At 33.1% G+C, this 25,358-nt stretch overlaps 2 protein-coding genes across 4 annotated transcripts; one reads left to right on the top strand and one right to left on the bottom strand.

Moving 5' to 3' along the window:
* Positions 1-836: 836 nt before the first annotated feature.
* On the bottom strand, positions 837-10,253 carry LOC102615084 (uncharacterized). The gene is made up of 12 exons (XM_006489755.3): positions 9,974-10,253; positions 9,536-9,686; positions 8,977-9,072; positions 7,973-8,049; positions 5,604-5,692; positions 5,019-5,079; positions 4,199-4,266; positions 3,972-4,053; positions 3,589-3,672; positions 3,414-3,491; positions 2,217-2,336; positions 837-1,141 (listed from the first exon to the last, which is right to left on the bottom strand). The coding sequence occupies exons 1-12, from the start codon at positions 10,139-10,141 to the stop codon at positions 965-967; spliced, it is 1,251 nt and encodes a 416-aa protein (XP_006489818.2). The 5' UTR covers positions 10,142-10,253; the 3' UTR covers positions 837-964.
* Positions 10,254-20,166: 9,913 nt separating this feature from the next.
* LOC102614397 (vacuolar protein sorting 38) lies at positions 20,167-24,651 on the top strand. 3 transcript variants are annotated; one of them, XM_006489753.4, is made up of 6 exons: positions 20,167-20,604; positions 20,822-21,028; positions 21,678-21,858; positions 22,275-22,423; positions 22,969-23,193; positions 24,261-24,651. In XM_006489753.4, the coding sequence occupies exons 1-6, from the start codon at positions 20,410-20,412 to the stop codon at positions 24,375-24,377; spliced, it is 1,074 nt and encodes a 357-aa protein (XP_006489816.2). In that variant the 5' UTR covers positions 20,167-20,409; the 3' UTR covers positions 24,378-24,651. The 3 variants fall into 3 exon arrangements, with proteins under 3 accessions (XP_006489816.2, XP_006489817.2, XP_015389257.2); XM_006489754.4 differs by having other exon boundaries at positions 20,456-20,604; positions 20,799-21,028; XM_015533771.3 differs by having other exon boundaries at positions 20,463-20,604; positions 20,787-21,028.
* Positions 24,652-25,358: the final 707 nt, after the last annotated feature.

The following is a 25,358-nucleotide window of genomic DNA, read 5'->3' as shown; positions in this document are numbered from 1 at the left end:
TATTTAAATTAAGTTTTTATTTTGAAAATAATTTTTGTTATAGTTACTTAATCAACCTTATTTCCCTTTCTCTCCCACAATTTCACAGTAAGCAATTTAAACTTTTATCTTTCAATTTCAAATAAACATTGACTCGTGCTTCTCAACTTCTAAACATCAATTTCATAATGGCTATTACAAATCGAGAAATTAAAAACCTACCATAAAAAAAGAATGTCAATCAATTTTTACTAATTAAGATTCTATGGATTTCTTATTTATTCTTGAAACAACAAATTTAAGATTAACAAAAGGAATAAAATAGTAATAGGAAGAAAGAAATAAAGTTTTATTACTAAGAAAAGAAAAAAAATCAATGGCCAAAAGAATGAAATTCAGATTTCAAGATGCATAATGTGATAATATAGAGAAAATACAAATCTTAAAATTGAGAGAGAACGAGTACGAATAATCTTGAGGTATTAAAATTAACACATATATATATTAAGGTGGGTATAAAGAAGAATTTGATGGATTCAAGACTCACCCCTTTGAGAAGCACAAAAGTTTTTGGCTAATTTATGTAAATTTTCTAAAGACAACTAAATTTGGACACTGCACTCATTCATTGAACTAAAGCGAGATAAGGAACCGATGTTGCCAGTTATTTCAAGGAACCGATAGGAAAATAGCTTCTATTTTCTTTTTATTTACCTAATTTAAAAAATTAAATTAAATTAAAAATAGAATAAAAATATGTAGGGAGTTTCCACGCCTCCGAGGAATTTTGAAACACAGTAATTCCTCAAACCATCTCAAGAACGCCTTTAAGGAATGCCTTCTTTAGCAGCAGAAAATACGACTTCAACTTAAATTCATTCCATCAACGTATAAACTCAAGAAGATTGTAGTTACAACAAACACACAAAAGGGCATAAATACCAGAATGGCAAAAAATATTTTCAGATATAAAGAGATACAAAAATTAAAGAACTCCAAAAAAGGGGTTATTTATTGCAGAGGTCAGCTCAGAGCCTGCTGAATTGAGCACCGCCATGTCAACCTTCTCTCTTGGTAGAAACAAGAACTCACCCCCTTCGATTTTCTCAAATCCGCACAGCTCAAGAAACTCTAATCCCCCCTTCAGTGCACCAACTCTATCCTGTTAATTGCAACACAGCATGACATTTAGCGAAAACAATTAAGAAAAGCAATCAACCTCGTATTACTGTATCATGGACCAACAGAAATCTTCGTATTGCATATGGGTGGGAAAACAAATTGGCAAACCAAACTTCTGTCAAATCCTAAACCAATCAAATCAAAATTTAATGGATTCGGATTTCATTTATTTAAGAAACGAATATATTCATTTAATTCGTTTACCATACAAAATTAAATTAAATAATAAATAAAAGCAATAAATAAAGAATTCAATGGATTCATCTAAATTCGATTAAAATCTAATCAATAAAATTGATTTATTACAACTAGATCCAAGCTAAACACAATTACAATAAAAAAACAAGAGGCAAAAGAAACTCAAAAGGCATAAGGAAGGATCAAAAGGCATAAGGAAGGATGACTTTGACAGTTGTCATAGGCATAGCTATTCAAGACCTTGTCACTGACACAGCAAAGAGACGTGAAGCTAGCCAGAAAATGTTGGATGAGAGCATTGATCTGATTTTTGGGATGTTTGGTTTGGCTTTCGTTTGGGACAACAAAGAAACGGGTCTTCAAATTCAAGTGAGAGAGATTACAATAGAGTAAGGAAAATGAAGAGTGGAGCTAGCGCCGGCTGATTAGTGATGATGTCGTTGCTTTCATTTTCTTTTTTGTCTTATTATCATTTCATAATTAAAAAACTCCCTTGTACCTTGAAAATGTTCAAACAATTTTTTTATTTAATTTTAATGGTAAATAAGTAATTTTATTAAAAATGTCATTTATTAATCTATTCATTTATAACCCATTTAATAAACGAATACGAATCTGTGACCTCAAACCGGGATTCAATTCATTTATTTAATGAATCAAATCGGATTCACCTATTTATTAAATAAATCAATTTTTTCAAATCCAAACCCATTTATTTCGACTCGAATCGAATCAGATTAATGAATCCTGACCCAAATTGCCACCCATAGTATTGCATCATCATCATTAGGATTTTTGGCAACAGAAATCTACTTACTTCAACAAGTATCAAGATCTATTGTGAAAAAGTTCCATACCTGAAAAGTTTGATTACTGAGTCTGATTTTTCTGAACTTCTCCTCATTAGGATTTTTGGCAACATTCCCTATATATGTTAGAAGGGTCTGGAATGCTCTCTTCACTTTAGCATCATCATCCTAGTCCAACAGAAAACAAAGTGAAATGACTGGACGTGATATAAACCAACTTAACAAGCATTACAGAATCCCCACGGCAGAAAATTGAATTTTAAGGGGAAAAAATAAAAAGAAAAGCAGCAAAAGAGATGTTAACATAGAAATGTATATGCATAGTTCCAAGTAACAATATTTTCATTGAAAAAAATTCAACCAGAAATACTGATTCCATTTTTACTGAGCAATTTCTTCCTTGCAGAAGGAAGGCAATATCCATAAGACATAATAAACACATATTCCTTTTGTTTAATGTTAAATAGAATCCATTCATCAGCTCTACTTGCAAACTACCAAGCCTTCAGCAGGTACAGGGTATTCTGCATGATCACCACATGTTAAAGGTATATATTCAAAAGATTCAAAAGCTGACTTCACAAATGTTCAAGAGAGACCTTCAAGATACTCTCTTAAATTTAGTAAAATGTCCAAGATGAGACCTTAGTAATTTAATCGACCATTTTCATTGGTCCATCCGCCACATATGTTGGTGTCCTTGTGAGGGTGCATGGAATGCGTGAGCATGTATGTGTAAAGAGAGCTTATACTTCTCCTCATATACAAGAGACTCTTCGTGTAAAAGGCTGCTGGTTGCTTCAATAGGCAAAATCTCTAGGGATGGTACAAAAGGCCTAGAGTTCAAATCTTGCTCACGAGAAGGTTGGGAGGGGCTTTACGTAATATTTTTTTTAAAAAAAATATTGTAAAATGTATCTTTTGCAGAACCAATCACTCTACTTAAAATGTTTATCCATGCGCATCATCCATTTGATATTTCTGGTCAATCAGGCATTCTAAGTCTCAGATCTAAGTTTATGAATTTTTAGCAATTGATAATATATGATTTCAAACTGGGCCATTACTAATTGTTCAAGCAAAAAATAACAATTCCAAATTGTCTACTAGCACAACCACTGAATGACACCAACGGATCATATATTGAAAGCCATTGAATATGACTGACTATGTATGCTTAAAGTTCTTTTAAAGTATTTAATAGCCAAGAAATAATCAAGAGCATGGTGTGCTGATCAAATTTACCTTGTGATTTTGTTTAAGAGATCGCAAACACTCTCTCATTTGCTCTACCTTTGTGGCAGGCCTAATAGGCAACATGCTCTGCAATTCAGATGCAAAAATGATGTATTTTCAAAATACATCTGGAGCATATTTTAAATGAATACATCAGAACCTGAAAAATCAAACAACCTAATACCTTTTTCTCCTCGACAACGGGTGCCGAAGATTTCGTGGTTGCAGGATCTTCTGGGGGCAATCCAAGTCGCCTCCTCCGTTCTGCCTGTGAAGATGTAATTACAGTAACTAAACTATAATAGGCAATTCCGAATGAAATGTAAAATAACTTATGGAAAGCAGTTTATAGACAAGGACAATTAAAAATCCTATACAAGCAAATTTTCACCATTGCCATTACTTACATGATAAGGAGCTAGCAGGTCTTTGCCCACTCAATAAAAAGAGAAGTTTCAAAATTTCCTCTTTCTTTAAATGAAAAATTAAATGACCGTTGATGAATATAAAGCTAAATATATTAAATACATTACTTAAGATTTTGGGGGGGGGAAGAGGAGCAGTAACCTTATCTTCTTCCAATTTCTGACGAATTTTTTCCCTAGCTCTTTTCTCCTCCTCTTTCTCAGCTTTCCGCAAGGCCAATATTCTGGAGAAAACCAATTGTTCAATCCCAATGAAGAATGAAACAAAGTAATGCTTATCAAAGAGCATCTTATATTATACAATATTATTTTATTGGAACACAAATTCCTTGAAGTAGTATAAAAAGGATACACTAAATCAAGACATACCGTTTCCTTTCATTTTCTTCCTCAATCCGTTTTGCTTCTAGCAGTTCCTTGCCTATTCGAATTCTTTCCTGCCAGAAAGAAAATACTAGAGCTGAAAAAAATTTACCCAAAGACAGGAAACAAATTTATGGAGGTAAAATTAAGGATACAGGGCAATGTATCGCAAATATAGTGAAGTTATACATGAAAGTTGTCCCGCCTGTCAAAATTTAATCCCTTAGATGACTGCAAGTTTATACGTTATTACAAACGATAGTTGCATCTAGCTGGATGTCATTCTCAAGTCAAAGATAATTATGGAAAGTACTGAAACAAAGCTATCAATTGACATAAGCCAAACTCCAGAAAACATTTTTCTCGTTCAGCAGTATGCTGCTGCCACCCCCCTACCCTCCACTCACTTTGTCCGTTTGTCCCTCCCTTTTGATCACTTGTGCAACACAACAAAAACACGAATTTCCTCCTTTCTACCCATAATTTCAGGGTATCTATTACAGCAACTGTGGAGCAATTACAAATTAAGGGGGATGGAAAAAAATTAAAGCTGAAAACAGCAGGCTATATTTAAGTTCCCACTAAATCAAAAAAAGAAGAAAATGAAGAAGAAGCAATATGTAAATGATACATATACAGAAATTATATGGGCTTATTTCATCAATGCCAGGAAAACAATGACATGCCTACATAAAAGAAAGGATTATCCCGTTTGTCACAGGCTTACACACAGACATACATATCAGCACATGCATAGGTATTTATGTATCTGCATTTGACACTGCAAGTAATTCTAAGATAAGCGAAAAAGAAAATTAAGAACCACCTTTTCCCTCTCTCTTTCCATTCTCTTTTCTTCTTCCTCTTTCTTCTTGCGAGCTCGCTCCCTTGAGATATTTACAAGAACAAGAGATAGAAAAGATTGATATGAAAAGTTGAGAATAAGCAAGCCTCAATACATTGGAGATGGGAGTTTACTGTCTCAAAGAAAAATATTAAAGCATAATTCAAAACAGTCAGAAGATATGGAAGTTTACATATGTATCGTGCATGTATAGGAAACTGAACAATATATGAAAGTTTACATTAAAAGTTCAAAAAGTCTAAAAGAACAGAAAAATTAAACCTCTGGAAACCAAAAAAATTACAAAAAGATAAATTTTATTTAATAATGTTTAACCAAGGAAAACAAGGGTCAAAAAAGAAATAAGAATCTAAAAACAGATTATTTTACTGCAGGCAAGATTTAAGCCCTATAACCTAAACTAAAGCCACCTATAGAAACATTGCCTACTAGGATGCAGCCAAGAACCAGAAAATAGTGTCCAAAGATGCATTCGTAATGTAAGATAGCATGTAGCAATTACAATATCCATCACTGAAGAAATAGACCGCATAAAATATGCCATACCTTAGTTCTTGTGCTTTGAGCTTAATTTCCTCTGGTGTAAGAGAAGATTTAGAAGCCTCACCACCACCACCACCACCACTGACAGGTACCTGAGCACAAACAACCCAACAAGATTAAGACCATTTTGAACCACACAAATACACACACACACGTGTGTGTCAACATATGCGCGCATGCACACACATATATATAAGCATAGATAGATACATAAATATACATACATGTATAGGTACATGTATGTACGTACACACTCACAAACACATGAAATCTCAAAGCAAAGGTCTTCGCTCCTCTCCATCCATCTTTTCTAGGCCTATAGGTTTAGAAAGCTAGAGTTGCTGCCCGCATAGAAATGCAATGACTACACCAGCACCAATGCAAAGGAGCCATTGTCATCTCTGTCTGCTATTAATGTAACCATAGGGGGTCAAAGGAAAATAAAAACCTCTTAGTATTCAACTATTAGGAAGCTGGTATAATGTAAGTAGTTGTTCTAATTAAAATAATAAGAACAAATATTTAAACCGTAAACAAGGTACTAATTAAGTACCTTGTAAAGGTTATTAAACCATTTTTTTTTGTATTGATAGTGATAACTTATATAAAAAGCCCTTGTTTATATATATTTCAAGCCAAAGGCAAAGTGTAACTTTCCAATGTGGGACATTTGAATTTTCATGTCTGATCTTGTAAAAAATTTTTCATCATATTTCTATTGGGTTGATGAGAACTGGTCCAAGACTTGCCACCATTTTTTTCTTCTCATTTGAGATATCATGTACAATAATGTTACGGATCCCAATATTTGAGTCCAAACTTGAGTCCCATTACCATGTGTCACTCATCTATTGAATGATGGATTTCACAGCTGTAAAATTACTTAACCACCATTGAATGGATGAATACCACATCTGTTGGAACTCAAATTGGGACTTAGATGTTGGGATGTCTAGCATTGCTCTTATGTAAATGAATCCACCACTGAAACTAATAAGTTAAAAGTAAATGGTAAATAAAACAAAGCAATTCCCATTTATCTACTGCTGGCCATGTTGGAAGGAAAGAGACACCTTTTTTCTGCTACATAATTTATTTCGTACACTTCAGGAGGCTCCATGCCTTCTAGAATACTTGAAGACTAAAAAAACTTTCAATTGAAGGTACTGATATTCTTTCAATTGGTAGGGTCTTTTTGCTTATCCTCATATCATTCAAACGATAGCATTGGGCATGAAATGCTATCATTTTATTTTGACCCAGTTTAACAGTTTTTTTATTTCTTCTCTGAAGTTTATGTTAAACAAAAAATAAAATAAGTAAAATAATTGAATTCTAACAAAATAAGAAAAGAAGTAAAATAATTCAATTTTAACTGTGATCAATGCCTTTGGCTTTTGAAAGAACTTTTTGAATCATTTCAAATGTCCCAATCAAAAAATTAACTTTTTCCTTTGGCTTTGTAATATACATTAGTAGGAGTGTCATGTCATTATAAAAAAAAACAAACGCTAACAACCTTCACAAGGTAATTATTTTATAGTACCTTGTTTCCAATTTAAATATTGTTCTTATTAGTTTATTTATAGTTGTCAGAAGGGAAAAAATAAAAAATTCCATCGGACTCCTAGGAAGCTATCGTACTATCAGTATGTACATGTACATGTACATGCATGTGTTTGTACATACATATAATATATAATATGTGCGTTTTGTTTTGGGGGGGGGGGAGAATTTGGAGCTTCTTTTTTTATCCCCTCTCTTTTAAATATTACATTAACGCAATCCCAAGATCTTCCTAACCTATTGTGCTCAAAATGCAGACCTCAAAATTCAGACCTTTGTAATCATACCACCCCAAGAGATAGTACAAGTTGAAACAACTAGTACTCACATGGAAAAAAAAATTATTTACTATTTAGAACAATGAGAAATAAATATTTATAATATCTTGCTCTAGTAAGCATGTTACTTGCCTCACAGCTCACTACACCATCACACAACAGCATGCTAACCAATCACATCTTGATTTTGTGGGTGTGAGGGTGTGCCAGTGGGGGGTTGGGTCATGCTCTCAATTCTCAAATGATTATATAGTAAAAAGGCTACCATGTCCTAATATGTCAAGGAATGAGTTGACTCCATGCATTCTTTATTTGAACCCTTTAACATCAAGAAATATAACCTTGAAGTAGGGAGCCTACTTTCTTGCACCAAAAAAGGCTACGGCAGCCTTTATCTTCCACTTAAAACAATATAATATATAAACAAATTGCCAAAGGTGCTGGAGGAATCTTTAATAGGATAATAGCTGGTCCAGAATTTAAGAAAATCAACACATGCATAGATATGAGTAAGCATGCATATCATACCATGGGCATCTCATCGATGTCTGGGTCATTCTCATGCTCGACTACCCAATTTACAGCAGCCTCAACACTAGCATTACCTGAGATTGAAAGCACTTTTTCTTTTAATAAGAAACTCAAAAATGTATGAAAGAAGAAGATTTAAAACAGACAAAAGGACAAGCTGTCGACTGAGAAAACAAGATCGAAACATAAAATTAAAATAGCTGTAAATGAATAATTAGCCTGTAATCAAAAGAAAAGATAGACATAATGCAAACAAAATATTTAAAGAAAACTACCATTATAAGGCATCCGCAAAACCCATATACATAATATAACTTTGAAAGTTGCACAATCTTATAGTACACAAATCACTAGACAAAAGTTCCATCAGTTAATTTTATTAATCAACTAATAGATAAATGAAATAAAAATAATAATAATACAACACATATATAGAGGAAAAAGATAATGAAAATGTTGTACTTCATCTGCTAAGCATTAATCTACGGACATTTTCCACTTCTTGTGAAACCACTTTTCTACGAATAGTCTATCCTAATTCTTATAGGCCAAAAAACATATCACCAAACAGAACCAATAGAGAAAGTAAGAGGATTGAACAAGTTCCTTTCCACTTATACAAAGGAAATTCAAAAGGACACCTAGCCAGTTGTCATGATTAACAAACGAGCTTCATTAATTATGTATAAACCAATAAGCAACATCAAATGGAAACCATCTGACAAATAGACTCCAAAGAATAGTTGGTTCCTCTTATGCAATGGAAAACAACAACACAGTGAAAGTCAATCAGGGAAATGTGCCTTTCCATTCTCCAAGCCCACAAAACCAATCTTAGAGGTACTCTTTGTAATACCATAATTTTCAATTATCAGATTTCCTTTGTTCAGAGATGATGGACTATAACTAAAATACCCAAAATTGAAGCCTCAACCTCAGTCAAAGAATTATTATTATAGTCTAATAAAAAATCATATGATAATATTATTCAATGACCTCACCAGAATAATAAAGAGCTCGGGTTGCCCGTGCAACTGGAAAACCCATTGCTTCTAGTTCCTTGAGCAGCTCTTTGTCAACTTCAGGTTCAACCATTTCTACAGTAGAAAAAAGGCAATTACTAAAGACAAAACAAAGATGATAAAGAGCACCAAGAACCATTTGGTTTCAAAAGCAAAAAGGAAAAAAATTACCTTGAAACCCATTATGTTCCTAAACATAGGAACCCTAGCATAACAAATGCAAACAATTAAATAGCAATGTTTTTCCAACATGACAGGATGACCAGTATCAAATATTCATGATCTAGAACTATATGCCACTTCTTAAAGCAACCAGAGACCTTGGAAAAGAAAAGGTGCTAGAAGAAAACATATCATTCGAAATAGGCAAAAACCAAAGGGATGGTGGACCTTGTGTACAAGGGCTGGAAATTGAAATGACACAATAATGGAGAAATCCTTCCAGAATATTACATAAATGAATCCATTACGGGTTGGCCAAAGAGATTAATTGACTACTCAATCGCAATGCATACAAAACACTAAACTTCAAAAATACCTTCTGGTTGGCTACCACTCATATCCACATCTATGGCCTCTCCAGAATCAGCAGTTGCTTTCGGAACTTCTAAGCTTATAGGCTTTGCAGCCTCAGAAGTCTTATCTACAAAATCGGTATGACCAGTTCTCTTCGTATGCAGATCAGTTTCCTACACAATCAAACAAAACCAAACCCCAACAGTTACAAACAATGCATAAAAAAGAAAAAAAAAACATTTTTTGGAGTTCGTTTCGGAGAAACAATCTGTCGTTAATCAGGAACATTCATTCACAAACACGATCGCAAAATTCTAAGTCCTAATATGGTTTCAATTAAGCAGAAAGTTAATGATCAAATCTCAATTGAATACATAGAAGTTGCAGCAGCATAGCATAAAGTTAGGTGAAGAAAAAGTGCATGAAATGGAATGGCAGGGAAGGGAAGGGAAAACGGTACCGTTTTTGATCGGCAAGGTTTGCCGCAAGTAGCGCAAACGAGATTGAGAACAGCTTCGGTGGATTCGGAGAAGTTGGAGTGAGAGGTCAGCTCCGCGTGCTCTTGCGCTTCCTGTACAGACCTCAAAAGGGCCCCACAGTCGCCGCACTTCAACGAGACCCCCGCCATACGTCACCTCGCCTCCAATTCAATTGGATCTCCGAATTAGAGAATTAGATTTAGCAGAGTAAGAGAGCCCCTTGTGTTGTTATTTATTAATTAATAGTACTACTGGCGATGATGCTTCACTTTGTTGTTCGTCAACTTGTTGGTCAGGTAAACGATGAAAAATTTAATTTCGATTTTCTTTTTCTTTTTTAATTATAATTGGAAAATAATTCTTGTAACACTGATGAACTTTTAAAATTTAAGAATAACGTTGGTATTATTGTTGACTAATATTTTTAGAGAAATTATTTATCATTTACCCTTAAACTTGTTCTCCCATAAAAAATATTACAATACCTTCAAGTTATTTTATTCATATATTCTAAATACTTCTTTGGAATTAAGATGTTATATTTTTAAGGAACAGTTATTTTAAAAATAACTATAAAATAAAAATTAATAATATATAATAAATATTAATTTTAAATAATAATTTTGATAAAATTATTAAACATATAATAAATTTTCTATTATACAAATAAAAAATCTTATCAACATAACTTTTAAACTTCAACAACTAGTATTTATCAAACACTTTAATACCGTAACTTAAAAACTACAACTATCCAACCTTAATTTTAAATGTACCATAAATTTATAATATAAATTATTCATCCACCAAACCATTAGTTTTCATTAAAGAACTAAGAAAAAAGGTAATGAGCCCCCTAATGTTTAGAAAAATAAACATAAGTAAATTATTTTTAATAATAAATTTATTTTTAATTTATAATTACTATTATTTCCTTATGATAAATAAATCAATATATTAACTGGACATATTTGATTAAATTCAATAACCAATTGAGCAACCTAGACCTCAGCGGCATGCGCTTCAACAAGAAGATTAGAGCTGAACACACAAAGCAAACAATGACAGCCGCCATTCTAGAGGCTATTCCTACAAAACATCGAAGTCGATCGCAAAACTGTCCCCATGTTGCCTTATTCATCGATGAATGAAGCCCGAGGAAATTGGTTTCACATCCAAGAATGGAGTTTATTTTGGTGACAATTTCATTTAGGGTAAATTCCATTGTGCCCCCTACTAGATGACTATCTTCAAAATACCCCCAAGGATACGAGAACATCACTCTAACCCCCCCCCCCCCCCTCCCCAAATTATCGTGATCTCCCTATTGAAGTTATGAGCTTAAAGGGTAAAGTCGTGTTTGAACAAATACCATAACGAGCATTATCCTAGAGGAATGTGAGATGTCAAATCAAGATAGTCTTTCAACTACTTCCTAGAATTTTATAATTTTATATAGGATGATAGTTTATAATAAGTTATTTTCAAAATTTTAATTAAGAAAATATATAAGTGGTTAAATATAAAAATAGTAAAGTATCCTTTTCTCTTGGCGCGAACCATCATTTTGTTCACAGTTTAGAGAGAGAAACTTTTAAACAGAGCATCAAAATATTAGCCATAAACAACGCATTTCTGTTCGAAAGACTACAAAAAAAGTGACCATTGGAGAGTGGTTGCTGGTAACAACCTTACGATGGCAAAGGTAAGAAATTTTTTTTTCATTCAGTTATTTCCATTAAAATGGGTTTAGTAGCATTTTTTAAAATGTAGGACAATATTAATTAACAATGTTCTGTATATATGAAAAATTTGTGCTATTACTGTTATTATTTGAAGAAAATTGGTTTAAACCCTAGTTATTAATGAATTGGGACATTTTGTTTTCATTTTACCATTAACAAAATTTATAGTATTTTTTTTACAAATAAGTTGCTGGAGATAAAAAAACAAGCATATACATTTTTATGATTTTTTTTATATATATTGTCTTGAGTGGTTGTTTAGTAAACATAACTAAGAAACTAAATTATTAATATATACCCTATATGTTTTGGTTTTAGTGATGGGTATTTTGGTTTTGTTTTCATTTTATGATATCATGACTATGTTGGTGTTGTTATTGATATTTGTAATGCTTTTGTTATGGAAGAGGCACTTGAAGGTGAAAGGCTTTGTCAACCTTTTTAGTGAAACTTTTGAGGTTGGCCTCATTGACACTGACTTTTTGAGTTGTTATGATCAATACTGCAATGAAAAGAATGGTTTGGAGAAACAATTATAGAGATGAGAGACTCATCATTAAAGTTACACTACCATGAAATGGAAAGAAAGGTACAACAAATAATAATCATGAGTTGTATCAGATATGGCACTTGCATAATGAGAAGTATATAGGTATTGTGTTTGACATGACCATCATATCATTTAATGTGACGAATGTGATTAAAAGAAGGTTGTTTAAGGATGATATAGAAGATCTTGCTGCTAGGCTTAATGCAGAACCTCAGAGTATGTTCTTTGTGTTTTAGAGGTAACCAACTGACAATGTTGAAGCACAACAATAAGTACATGTAACTACTATTGGAAAAAAAAAGTGTTAAAAGAAAGTCACTAGCAAGAAAGAGTTCAAGAAGAATTTCATAGACCAAATTTTATAGGCTCTCTATTCCAAAACCAGAGTCCACAACTAAGGCCACCACTGCAACAGAAGATGATATTCAAACACAAACCACAACTAAACTTGATACTATAACAAAAGCTAACAATCCTAAAACAAAAACCACAACTCAACCCACCACTGCAACAGAAGCTAAACCTGAAACACAAACCACAACTCAACCCACCACTGCAACAGAAGCTGAACCTGAAATACAAACCACAACTCAACTCACCACTACAGCGGAATCTGAACTTAAAACACAAGTCACAACTCAACCCACAACTGCAATAGAACATAAGCTTGGAACACAAACCATAACTCAAATCATTATCTTCAAGTCCAAACCATATCCGGATCATACTCATGGATCTCCAACTGAAGTTGAACTTGATATTTAAACTACACAAAATGTACTAGAGAAATTAAAGGCACCTATCAGAAATAATATACAACCTAGTGTGTTTAATCTTTTTGTCACACCTACAAAAGAGGCTGTAGATAAAACATTCTTAGATTTTGATTAAGTCACAATAGAATTACCACCACAATTTGACCAAACCTTATTCCCAATACCAACAACAACAATACTACCTTAGTTTGACAAAACCCCCCATCATCAATGCCTACATTTAACCATCCTTCAGGTGATGATGGTCCAAAAAAGGGTGCTGATGAGGATGAGGCTACCTTACACCTTTCAAAGTATAGTGATCACTTATCTAATTTTCATGTTACTGATGAAGGCCTGGATAAGTTTGCAGTGGAAATTAATGAGGAAGATGTTGAGATTGTTGATCCACCACTGTCTCAATTCTTAAAGAATAATACATCCCATAAGTCTAAAAGATCAATTGTTGCATATTCTCAAATAGAGGTAGCAACTGAAAAAGCAAAAGATTTAGTGCCTACTAAGAATTTACTATCAGAGGTTGTGCAAATTGAACCTTATAAAAGAAAAGGGAAAAATGACAGCAAGTCACTTGTTACAATCACCCCTTTACATAGGCAAGCTAATAAGATAAGGACTGCTGATGTCCAAATTAGAGCTTATCAAAGGATTACAAATCAAATATGCCTCATTCTACTGCAATAAAGGTTGATAAGAAGTCTGTAAAGAAAAAAGAAAGAAAAACCAACTTTGTGGATTCTGAGCAAATCATGAGTAGGTCCAAGGTAAGTAAGAAGAGCAAATCAAGCAGGAAGGATGATGGTGCTAGTCCAACAAGACATGCAAAGGAAGATGATGAGATGCTACCAATTAAAGAAATTGACTTACAAATCTAGTCAGAATAAAAAGATGACATGTGTGGAGCCATAAGAGTAGATAAGAGCTAGCCTGAAGAGGAGGATGACTTACTTGATGGATATAAAAGTGATAATGGTGACTATGTGTCACTTTCAGAGAGTACAGAACTAATAAAATTTATAGAGGGAATGATGTTCAAGAATTTCATAGAATTTGCATGGGCTTTAAAGAATTACTATATTCAACAGAGTTTCAAGGGTAAGAGGATCAAGTTCGAGAGAAAAATGATTTCGTGTGGCTACTATACAGACAAGTGCCTATTTAGAATATATGCTGCATTTCAGAATTGGGCAAGTGTTTTCAGATTTGGTCCTTGCACAACATACTCACCTGTGAAGGCCTTGATAACAATCATGAGGTAACTAAAGCTTGGATAGCAAGAAAGTACTATAATAAAGTGTCGTTGATCCAATGATAGGAATGGACACGTTGTGGATGATCTAAAGAAATTGCATAGGATGACTATTGTTCCACAAAAGGCTTACAGGCAAAGAGAAGAATTTTAAAATCAAATGCTGATGGTGACTATATTAACAGCCTTAAGTTATTGTCGGATTATGCAAATGTCATCAAACAACTAATGCCAGGGCATTGGCCTTGCTGAATATGACAAAGTATGACATACCTACTGATAAATGCAGGTTTTAAAAGGTTTATAATGAGCTTCCCAAACCTTAGAAATGGGTTCAAGAAGGGTTGTAGGCCGTTCATAGGGTTTGATGGCTGTCACTTGGAGGGGCCATTTAAAGGTGTGTTGTTATCAGTAGTAAGTTTAGATGCAAATCAGGAGACATTTCCCATTGTAATTTGTGTTTGTGAATATGAAAATACTCAAAGCTAGACTTGGTTTTTAGGCCACTTGCAAGAGTATTTAGTTGATGAAAGGCAGTTGACATTAATAACTAATAGGCAAAAGGAAGTACTTAATGCACTTCATTTAGAGTTCACTGGAGCACAAAATAGGTTCTATACAAGACATGTGTTTACGAACCTCAAGCCAAGATTCCCTCAAGTAGAGTTGAGGGATTAGTTTTAGAGGGCAATTAAAGCATCAACTAAAGATGTTTTTGTAAAGGCAATGAATGCATACAAAAAATTGATAAAGATGTATTTTAGGGGTTGAGAAAGTTAAACCCCAAGTATTGGTTAGTGCATGCCTTTGATAAGTTTGTAAAGTGTGATCAAACAACAAACAACATGAAAGAGAGTTGAAATACATGGCTTGGTGAAATGAAGAAAGCACAAGTTATAGCTTTGGTGGAGCATGTTAGGAAACAGATGATGAAAGTAATAACTTAGAGGAGATAAACTTCTTGAAGTGGCTAAATGATGTTCTTGCTATTATTAATAAGAAGATGAATAACGTGCAGAAGATTGGTAGGAATTATCATGTCATACCAGCCAGTGATGCCTTATATAAAGTTGAAACAGGCTAAAAGTCTTATATTGTCAACCTTCATGAGCCTACATGTAATTGTGGGCTATGCCAGATTAGTGGCTTATCTTGTAAGCATGTAATGTTTTGTACAGCTCACACTAGGGGTACTTATGAGAAGTACCTTGCTCCTTGTTTCTTAAAGGATGCATATTTGAGATGTTATTTTGGCATAATTCATTAATTGCCGAACAAATCTAAATGGCCACATGTTGAAGCTGATGAAATATTACCCCCAATTGTTCAAAGACTATCTAGTAGGGCCCAAGACATGTAGAAGAAGGGAGATTGATGAACTACCAACACATAGAAGAAGTTTTGCAATATATTATTCATACTGTTGAGGTATTAGTGACAATATAAAAGGTTGCCCTGTTAATCTAGCCAATGCACATAAGAAGACTAGGCATATATTGGTTAGTTTGAGATTGCTTATAATTTTTCAATTTTTTTTGTTACTGTTAGGTTATCTTTAAATTGCCCCCACTTAGAGTGACTACATATGGGGGATAAATTGATGTTTTTACATTTTTAGGGTGTAAATTGAAGTTTTGTCATTATATATTGGGAGTAATATGAATTTAACCATATTCAAAAGATTAAGTGTACTCACCTTACAAAATTTACTTCACTGTGCTAAACAGAAGCATCGCAAGAACTGGGCAACAACCTCAAGCTCAGGAGCATCATTTATAGGAGTGGATGCTACTGGAAACTCAATATCTAGTGGATCTGCATCAAGTATGTGATGTTTGATAAATGATAATAAAGTTAAAAGTCAATATTTAAACTGAAATATAGTTTTATTTACATGAGTTAAAATCGTTAATGATAGATGATGGATTATAATCAGCAACTGAGCCATCACCTAATACTTTAATGCCTGTCCTAAAACAATCAACAAAGGGTTCAGTAACAAAGAAAGCACCAGCAACAAAGGAAGCATCAGGAATAAACGGAGCAAAAGAGAAACCAAGGAAGGCATCAACAGCAAGAAATGCAATTTTTGATCAATTTTCAGTGCCACCAACAAGTGGCATTGAAATTAGAGATGGAAGCAAATCTGATAGGGTTACTCCACAATCTACCTCAATTTAAACAAAGAAAGATTTGAAGAGCAAAGCAATGGCTCAAAGTGGTTGTAAGTTTTTTTCTTTTTCTTTAAAAATCAATCTTTTTTATTTACATGTAAGATATTGTTTTGCCATCATGGTAACTACGAATTGGGGCTTTATGTTGTAGAGAAATACTACTACAGTAAATGGCATAATGGCAGTAGTACATACATTTCTGGAAAATCATACTAATGATTTAGATATTTTGATACTTTTGAATACACTGCTACAACAATGCTATATATATATATATATATATATATGTAATTACAACTTAATTGTAGACTTAAAAAAACTAGGGTGCAGTATGTGTGCTCATGTTTTTTTGGAATTGTTAATTTCATAATTTCATTAATTATTTAGGCTAAATTACTATTTTTGGGGGCTATTGTAGTTAATATTTGGTCTGTAATCCCTTGTCATAGAAGTTGAAAAGCCAAAATGTAGTATGTTGTCGATGATGGTGAATATTAACTGGAGTGTAATATTTTGTTGAATTGAAAATACATACCACTAAATGTAATACATAAGCTTTTTTGGTACTTGTAAGTTCTTCATTCAACTATTTAATTTAATTTCTACTACTTTCTCACCTCATACTTTAGTTATGAGCAACATTAAGCATATACATCATGCAAAGTACCAGCATGAATAAGATAATATGCAGCAGCCTAATGATTAAATATGATTTTACAGCAAGTCTCATCTCCAGCATCTTCTTGTCTTTAACTCCCATATCATCATCACCTTTCGAACCGTCATGCAACTTTCCCAATCCTCTTATAACTACTCTATACTCGTACATACTTAGTTTCCACAATTTGAAGAAATCACAGCCTTTATTGTTGCAATTGTAGTACAACTTCTTAGGATTTGCAACAAACTCTGAGATGTATATAGATGCACATTTACTGCAATCTCTGCATGTTTTTTTTTTTTGAACTTGAGCATCTTCCCATTGATCTCCAACTTCTCTTTTTCATCTTCATCTTCGTCTTTGACATCAAACCAACCAGGTCTTAAAGACGACATACCTGTTATTATTATTTTTTATTTTTTAGTTATTTCATGCTTGTGATTTTGCCAAGTATGAACCTTGTTCAAATCTGTAAAATAATGGTCAATTTAATTTTTGAATTCGAATTGTTATAATCATGGAAAGAGAAGGATGATTTTTTTTTTTTTTGCAAAATGAGTACTTGGAATCATACTGCAAATCCCAGCAAAAAAAGTGTTAATTTAATGGCACCCCTTGTAATTTTCTAGAATCCAAAGCCCAAATAAGGAACCAACTTTTAAAACTTTTTGACCAAACAAGTAAATATACATTTCTAATATTATAAGCCTAACACTCCCATGTTTTTTTGACAAAGATGTTCCATCAATACCTTTGTAAAACTCAAATGTTCACATAATAACACTGTTAGATAGAATATTATGTTTCTTACAAGGATAGTCCCATAATTTAATTAGTCAACGTCAGTCAACCATTTAAAGTAACGGCAATTTGGGGGGAGGGGTAAAATGATGTTTTTGTAGCCTTGAGTTATTTTGAAGATAGACACTTCAATAGGGGGCACAGTGAAATTTACCCTTTCATTTAAAACATTCTTATTGATTGGATCAAGTAAGAGTTCAATGGAGTTTTGTATCATGAGATCATGCATGCGAGACAGTGGAACATAAACAATGCTCCCAATATTGGATGGCTTATCAAAGGGGTTGCTGATTTTGTGAGGCTAAAGGCTAATTATATGCCTGAATGTTGGGCGAAATAAGGGGAGGGGATCATGTGGAATCAGGGACACAAAAGTGTTGCTGCTAGGTTTTTGGAATATTGCAATGATCATAGAAATGGGTTTGTGGCTGGCTCAACAAGAACATAAGAGATGGCTGTAATGATAATTTATTTATAGAGCTGCTCGGGAGGAGTATTGATTAGTTGTGAAATGACTGCAAGGCTAGTAGGGGAATTAGTTAAGCTTAATTATGTAGCTACTTTAGTAATTGTAAATTATGAGGACATAATAGTAATTATAAATTAAAAATAAATTTAGTGTTAAAACAAATGAAATTTACTAATAGGAAGGAGTTATAAGTCTTTTTTAAAATATTAAGGAGTTTTATGTCTTTTTCCCCAAATATTAAGGGATTCACTATCATTTTCCTAAAAATTAACATAGTTGTAACAAATTGACTATTTTGCTCTTGAACTCAAAAAAAATCATAGGAAAATTATTAATCATATACCCTAAGTTTATCATGTTATAAAAAATATTCAGAAAGTTTGAATTTATTTGATTTTCTACCTTTAATTTATAATTTGTATCAACTATCCACCAAAACGACAACATTGTTATAGTATTTAACAAAATTTAAGTAAAATGGTCATTTTACCTTTGAATTCAAGTAGGGATGGCAAAATCTAGATTCATAAAAAAAATGCGGTCCAGATGTGGGGAGTATCTGCACGTACTATAGGTGGATTTTCCAGATATATGGATCCGCATAATAATAATTCAAATATAATTTTAAATATGACAATTTACCTAATAATATCAAATAAAATCCAATTATAATCAACAACCAACTATTCAACATCAATTCGACATAGATAACATACGACAACACCATAAATCCACAAATAAAAAATTTACAACATAAATCAAAGATAAAAAAAAATCTAAGGTAAACCAATTCATTACAATAATCTCTAATTATTATTATTATTATTATTATTATTATTTTAGCTTCTTTACATATTTTTCAAAGTCAATGAAGATTATAGAGTTAATTATGCTTACACGTATTAAATAAATGATTTAACTTATATATTTTTCAATTGTAATTTAGTTAAATAAATAATTTAATCATAAAAGAATGCAAATCTAGATATCCAATTTTTTTGATGAATTTGCGTCTTGTTCTAGATCTGGATCCACATGGATCTTAGATTTTGGGCTCCAAATCCTCATTTTATAATATACGAATCCAATTTTTTTTGGATTTGGATCCGGATCCTCTCGATTTTTTATGATGCGGGCCGGATCCAAATTTTCTTGCTATCCTAAAATTCAGGAACATTTTTGGCTTTTTATCATAAATAATAAAAAAGTAAACTATTTTTTAAATTATAAAGTTGAATATAATGATTGGATTAATTGGATGTTTACAAATTAGAAGTTTAAGATTAATTTATAGATTTAGTTTGATTATATGAATTTATGAAGATAAATTGAGAAGACAAATTAAATTTTTTTAATGAAATATGTAAAATTAAGTGTATTAAATTGATTCGGCTTCATTAAAAGCAAAACGAACGTCCAACAGTATTCTTCATTGTAAATAGACAAATATTAAACTCAATGTTATGAGAAATTTGAATCGTTTTGAAAGTGAATTTAATTAAAATCTGAATAAGGGGTAAAGAGGACATTTAGTTGTGTTTAACGAATCAGTAGGTCGGACAACTAATGTTTTGACATAAATACCCCTTTTGAAGGAATTTTACTTTATTTGTGCTATGACGTAAAATGTCTACTTTGCCCCTGAGATGATTGTAGTTAACTTATGACAAGCCCAATTTAGAGACCACCAGGCCCAAAAAAAAAAAAAAAAGACAAAGCAAAAACCACAAAATACAACTAACTTTGAACAACGTACAATTGCAAATGTGATGTGATTCAACAAACAAAATCCCAAAATTTGATTTCCATTTGTCTTTCTTTGTTTTTCCAATATCCAACCAAACCGTCGATATTTTCCTGAGAAAAAAAATCAAACAAAACCAATCAACCCCATGACCCAAAACCCTATTACTACTGAGCGTTAGAGTTATAGGACGATGAGTTCGAGGCATGATCTCTTCTTCTTGAACTCACCCTCTTCATCGATTCTTGATGGAACAACGACAACGACAACACCTCCAGCACCCCACTTCCATTTCCAAGGCAATCGATCCCGAGGATGTCAAAGTCATCGAATGGGAAGATTATGACCAAGAGCTTGCCCGGTTGTGGAGTCTCTCTTCTGCCCTCAGTCAAGCTAACGACAAGAAACAAACCCTTCAACAGAAGCTACAGTCCCTTATTCAGGTACCCTCTTGTTGGTTTATTGGAAATTTGATTCCTTTTTGTCAAATTCAATTATCAAATTATTAGTTTGCAATTGGGGTTGTCTAATTGTGTTAGGGTTTAGCCATTTGAATTAATGAACTATGTGTTTTTTTTTTTAATATAGAAATATGTTAGATAATTCTTGAGCCTTAATTGATTAGCCCGCGGGTTAGCGGGCGGAAATGTGGTTGGGCAGGTCAAGGCTGAGTCATTGAAACGATCTAATGAGCTTGAAGAGATGAGAGAGAGACTGGAGGCTAGAAGATTGTTAATGGAGAAAATGTCTATGCGTTCTAAGGTTGAAAAGGAGGATGCTAAAAACCAGGAGGAGAGACTTAGTATGGAAGTTAGATCTCTATTAGTGGCTGGGACGGCTTTATCTGTTGCGAGGAAAAGATTGCAGGTAAAAATCTTAATTTAATTGAATGTTTGTCTAGATTACCAAATAAATTAGGTATTTCATATGAGATTCGAAGCAATGTTGTATACATTTTCATTTAGTTGTGAAATGCGTAGAGACGTTGTTATTGATAACTAGTTTGAATTCAATGCTTATACTTGATCATTGTTGAGTAATATCAATGGAAGGATCATGAATCGTTAATGTCTTGGACATTGAGGTGACTATATTTCATTGCTACAATAAGTTTGTTAGCCCAAAAACAAAGATGAAATCATGGAGTTGGTACTCATTCCTGCTAGAAGGCAACCAGTAAACCTGATTTCATTATTTGAAAATAATGCTGATGCTACTATACGACTTCTTTAGAGATGCCTTGTGAGTATTTCAGACCGACTTAAAATTTTTTTTGATGAATGAAGTATCAAGTGCTAACTCATTTATGTGTGATGATTGTGTGCCTGCTCTAGTGTGGAAGTCATAATATTTCCAGCAGTTTGCAAAGTATATTTGGCTGAAATGTGACACTTGAGGTGCAACTTGGTCCGTCTATGAATATGATGAAGTCTAGGGAGAATTTTCCTAGGACTCGTAATGGGGGCACTTTATTGTATATTGGTGTAATTGAAAATTTGACCATGCTTTACTGCAGGAATCAAATAGGTTACTTGCTGGAGAAAAGGGCTATGGTCATCTCCAAAAATTGCAGAAAATGTTACGAATGAGGCAACAATTTATGATTTCACAAGTTTCATTTCTCTATCCTGTAAAGATCTTGGTTGGACCAAAACAAGAGCAAGAGCTTGAATCATTTCCAAGCGGTAATAGATCAGGTAATTTGCAAGTGCATAAATAAGCCCCCTAATGGTAGATATAATAGAAACAAGAAGACCTAGTTTTAGAATTAAGATTATATTATAAAACTACCCCTAATGCTAGTTATAATAAAAACAAGAGAACCTAGTTTGACATTTAAGATTATGTAATAAAATTAAGTTTTCTTTTCTTGTATCGGGTACCAACATCATTTGTGCATTAAAATGTTTGCGGGATTCCTTTCTGTCCCCAAGGACTCTTCCTTGTACTCCCTGGGAGAAAAAAAGGAGAAAAAAATGATACTCTGTTGCGGGACCTCTCAATTAGTCTGAATTGGGCTGCTTGTTGTCATTTAAAAATAATAGGTTTTCATGTTAGATTAGGAGTAAGAGTTTTTTTTTTTTGGTTCACGTTTTATATTTGGTTCTATCAGGGAATTCTGCTGCTTCTAAACCTGTAAACCCAGGATCCTTGACGATTTTAGGCCTGCATTTGACAATCCTTCCTTTTACAAAGATGAGTCTCTTTACTGATAAGAAGGAGGTTCAGAGGTCTGCAACTGCCATGGGATATATTGCACATGTGTGTTCTTTCTCTTTGCTAAATATAAATTCTTCAACTCTTAATATTATATTGTCTTAGCGGGCATCAAGGATTTATCTATATCTCTGACTTCGATGCATATATGAACACACACACACACACACACACATTATTATAACCATTTTTGGAATAGGAAATCCAAGACAGAACTTATCATTTGATGTCAACTTTAAGATTTTAATAATAACAGGAAATAGTTCCCTATAACTCTGTAGAAACCAGCGCCCAAAGAGATCCGAGAAAATGCACTTTATTCCAAAGGAAATTACTGCCTTCCCTTTTAGCAGCTTCATAAATCCTTCTATTCCTGGCCAACCAAATCAACGAAAAAATTGCATGAAAGAAACATGATAAAATTGTTCTGTAAATTACTTCTAAAAAGTTTGATATTTAATGTTTTTGCTGATTTATGTCACTTAGAAAGAATGCACTTCAATAAGTAGTACTATCTATTGGTTATTGAGGTTGCTGTTAAAGTGTTAATTCAATAGAAATGTACTTAACTTGTTAAGCTTTTCTTGTAGGTTGTTTCACTTATTGCTTCCTATTTAGAAGTTCCTTTACGCTATCCTCTGCGCTTGGGTGGTTCTCACACATATATTAATGACTATGCTCCTTCAATAGAGCCTACATCTGATTTGTCATCAAATATAGCACTTTCCACAAATACGAAGCCTGCAGAATTTCCTCTCTTTCTAGAAGGTCAAGATGCTACAAGAGCTGCTTATGCTGTATTCCTGTTAAACAAGGTATTCTTTATTTATATGTTATCTTCCGATCAATATTGCTCGTTAACGCAAAGTCAATATCCTTTGATGTTTAGCTATTACCTTCAAGACAGTTAAATCTACATTATTTTTCAAGGTTTTGTGTTACTGCTTCATCATCCACTGTCTAATTTTCAGTATTTGTGTGTCTGTTATTTTCGTGTGTCTCCACTGGTGTATGATCTTCTTTGTCTTTTGTTTATTTATTTGGTGTTTATGTTTAGAGGTTGAAGGTGTCTTGTCTTAAAGTCACTGCTTTCTGTGATAGAGTGGCTTTTAAATAACAGAAGTGCAATCTAAAGCTCTCAACTTCTGTATGTTGCTAATTGGGATGCACATAAATAGTTGTGGTAGTGGGAGCTGGGAGTGTCACCCAATGTTGCATCTTCCTGCAGTGGTGCAACTAACTGTAATTGTGCGCAAAATATTGCATGGTTATTGACTACTAGGCATGTGTTCTGGTGAAACAGTTCCAAATTTTACTATTGGCTTAGTCTATGCTAATATATAGCAAAGACTCTGTTTGGTCTCTGCATCTGAATTCCTTCTAATATGTTGTATAATATTCTTTGTTCTACTTTAAGTTACTGTGAACAGTTTTAGAGTTGTGAAAATGTCACTCTTTGTAACATTAAATAGGGAACTTTCAATTTGAGAAACAGAATCAATAGGTCGTGGATAGACTACATAGTAAGATGCACCTGCAGCTTGTGCCTTTTGGATACTTCATAGAAAGAGAGAAATTAATTCTATTGGAGAGGTAGGTATGATAAGTTCAAGCTTATGTTATCCAATGTTCTTTTCTTTCTCTTTCTCTTGTAAATTTTGTGTCGGGCATGCCTTAATTGTCTGGCTACCATCCTAAGATGTTTCTTTATCAATCTTTATATGTTGTGAATAATATCTTGTACATCCATAGTGAATTAATAATCTTTGATTTTCATTTATACTTTTACGTGATCTTGTTTTAGAAGTTTGTTTGCTTAATTGGAATTTGAGATGCATCTGCTTCTCAGTGTGACCTATTTTATATCTTCCTATTATTCCAGGATATAGAGCAGCTTTTAAATTACATTGGTGTTAAGAGCTTAGGACCACGACACGTGCTGGCTAACTTGAAGGAGCTTTTAAGGACCATCCAGTCTCCGGAATACATAGATACATGATATAGTTAGCGAATAGATCTTGATGGTAACTCGGCAACTTTAGTGTATATGGATTACTTGTATTCTTCTTATACAGGTGCATATTTTTAGCGTAGCACCTTCCATAAAACCGTCAATCAACATCTGATTTTTATTTTTCTTTTCAATTTTATGGGGGAAAATCATTTCCCAATTCTTTGAGTATATTGATGAGATTTGATTGGCAAAGTTCCTTGTTGTGAACCACTCTTTGGAAATATCATTCAATATTGATACAGGTTGATCTTCTTTCGAATTTTTGTTAGTAAATCCGGCTAATTTTGAGTCTAAATATCTTGAATTGCAGCATCATAGAGTTGATATGTGAGTGTCTTTTTGATGCAATATTTAAAGAAGCAATCATCCAAGGTATTTAAGAGCCAATGATAGTACACTTATAAATGATATTACAATCGTATATAATTAGGGATTCACAAGGAAGAGAAAAAAAAATCAACATGAATAAAATTGTTTGAAAACTACTTGACTAAATCTTTGGAATGACACTGAATTGCTTGACGTTTTATCCAAAATGATGTATAAGGTATATAAATAAAACAGCTTAAAAATCACATTTGACTAAATCTTAAAGAGTAAAATTGCTTAAAACTATTTGATAAAATCCTTGGCTTGTACGAGATAATCTTTACCATGTATGTGATTTCTTTAGTCCAGAACAAATGAGGATATTGTTCACAGTCAAGGTTCCTGCCAAACAACAAATCTAATCTATAGGTGTTTTCACATCAAGCCAACAGATGATGTTTCCATTTATATCTGTTTCAGAAGTGAAAAACAGAAGAATCATTTCCTTCTAATTATTATTGTTGTTAAAAATCATACATCAAAGATGGGCATCTCATCAAAGGCAAACTTGATACCAGCTACACAATGTGTCCATTTTTCGCTAAGCTTATGCATCCAATTCCCTGGGAATCTGGGAATTGCTTCTTCTTGAACTTG

This window comes from Citrus sinensis, chromosome 9 (assembly GCF_022201045.2).
Source record: "Citrus sinensis cultivar Valencia sweet orange chromosome 9, DVS_A1.0, whole genome shotgun sequence".
Classification (NCBI taxonomy): Eukaryota; Viridiplantae; Streptophyta; class Magnoliopsida; order Sapindales; family Rutaceae; genus Citrus; species Citrus sinensis.
This window is presented reverse-complemented; position numbering and strand designations above follow the sequence as displayed.

Bases quoted from the DNA above. Each gene is read 5' to 3' on its own strand.
- LOC102614397 (XM_006489753.4), top strand. From the start codon at position 20,410: ATGGAACAACGACAACGACAACACCTCCAGCACCCCACTTCCATTTCC. The intron at 21,859-22,274 runs GTAATTTGCAAG...TGGTTCTATCAG, and splicing joins TCCAAGCGGTAATAGATCAG to GGAATTCTGCTGCTTCTAAA. The intron at 22,424-22,968 runs GTGTGTTCTTTC...CTTTTCTTGTAG, and splicing joins CCATGGGATATATTGCACAT to GTTGTTTCACTTATTGCTTC.
- LOC102615084 (XM_006489755.3), bottom strand. From the start codon at position 10,141: ATGGCGGGGGTCTCGTTGAAGTGCGGCGACTGTGGGGCCCTTTTGAGG. The intron at 8,050-8,976 runs GTGAGGTCATTG...TTTCAATCTCAG, and splicing joins CCGAGCTCTTTATTATTCTG to GTAATGCTAGTGTTGAGGCT. The intron at 5,080-5,603 runs GTATGGCATATT...AAATATCTCAAG, and splicing joins CTCAAAGCACAAGAACTAAG to GGAGCGAGCTCGCAAGAAGA.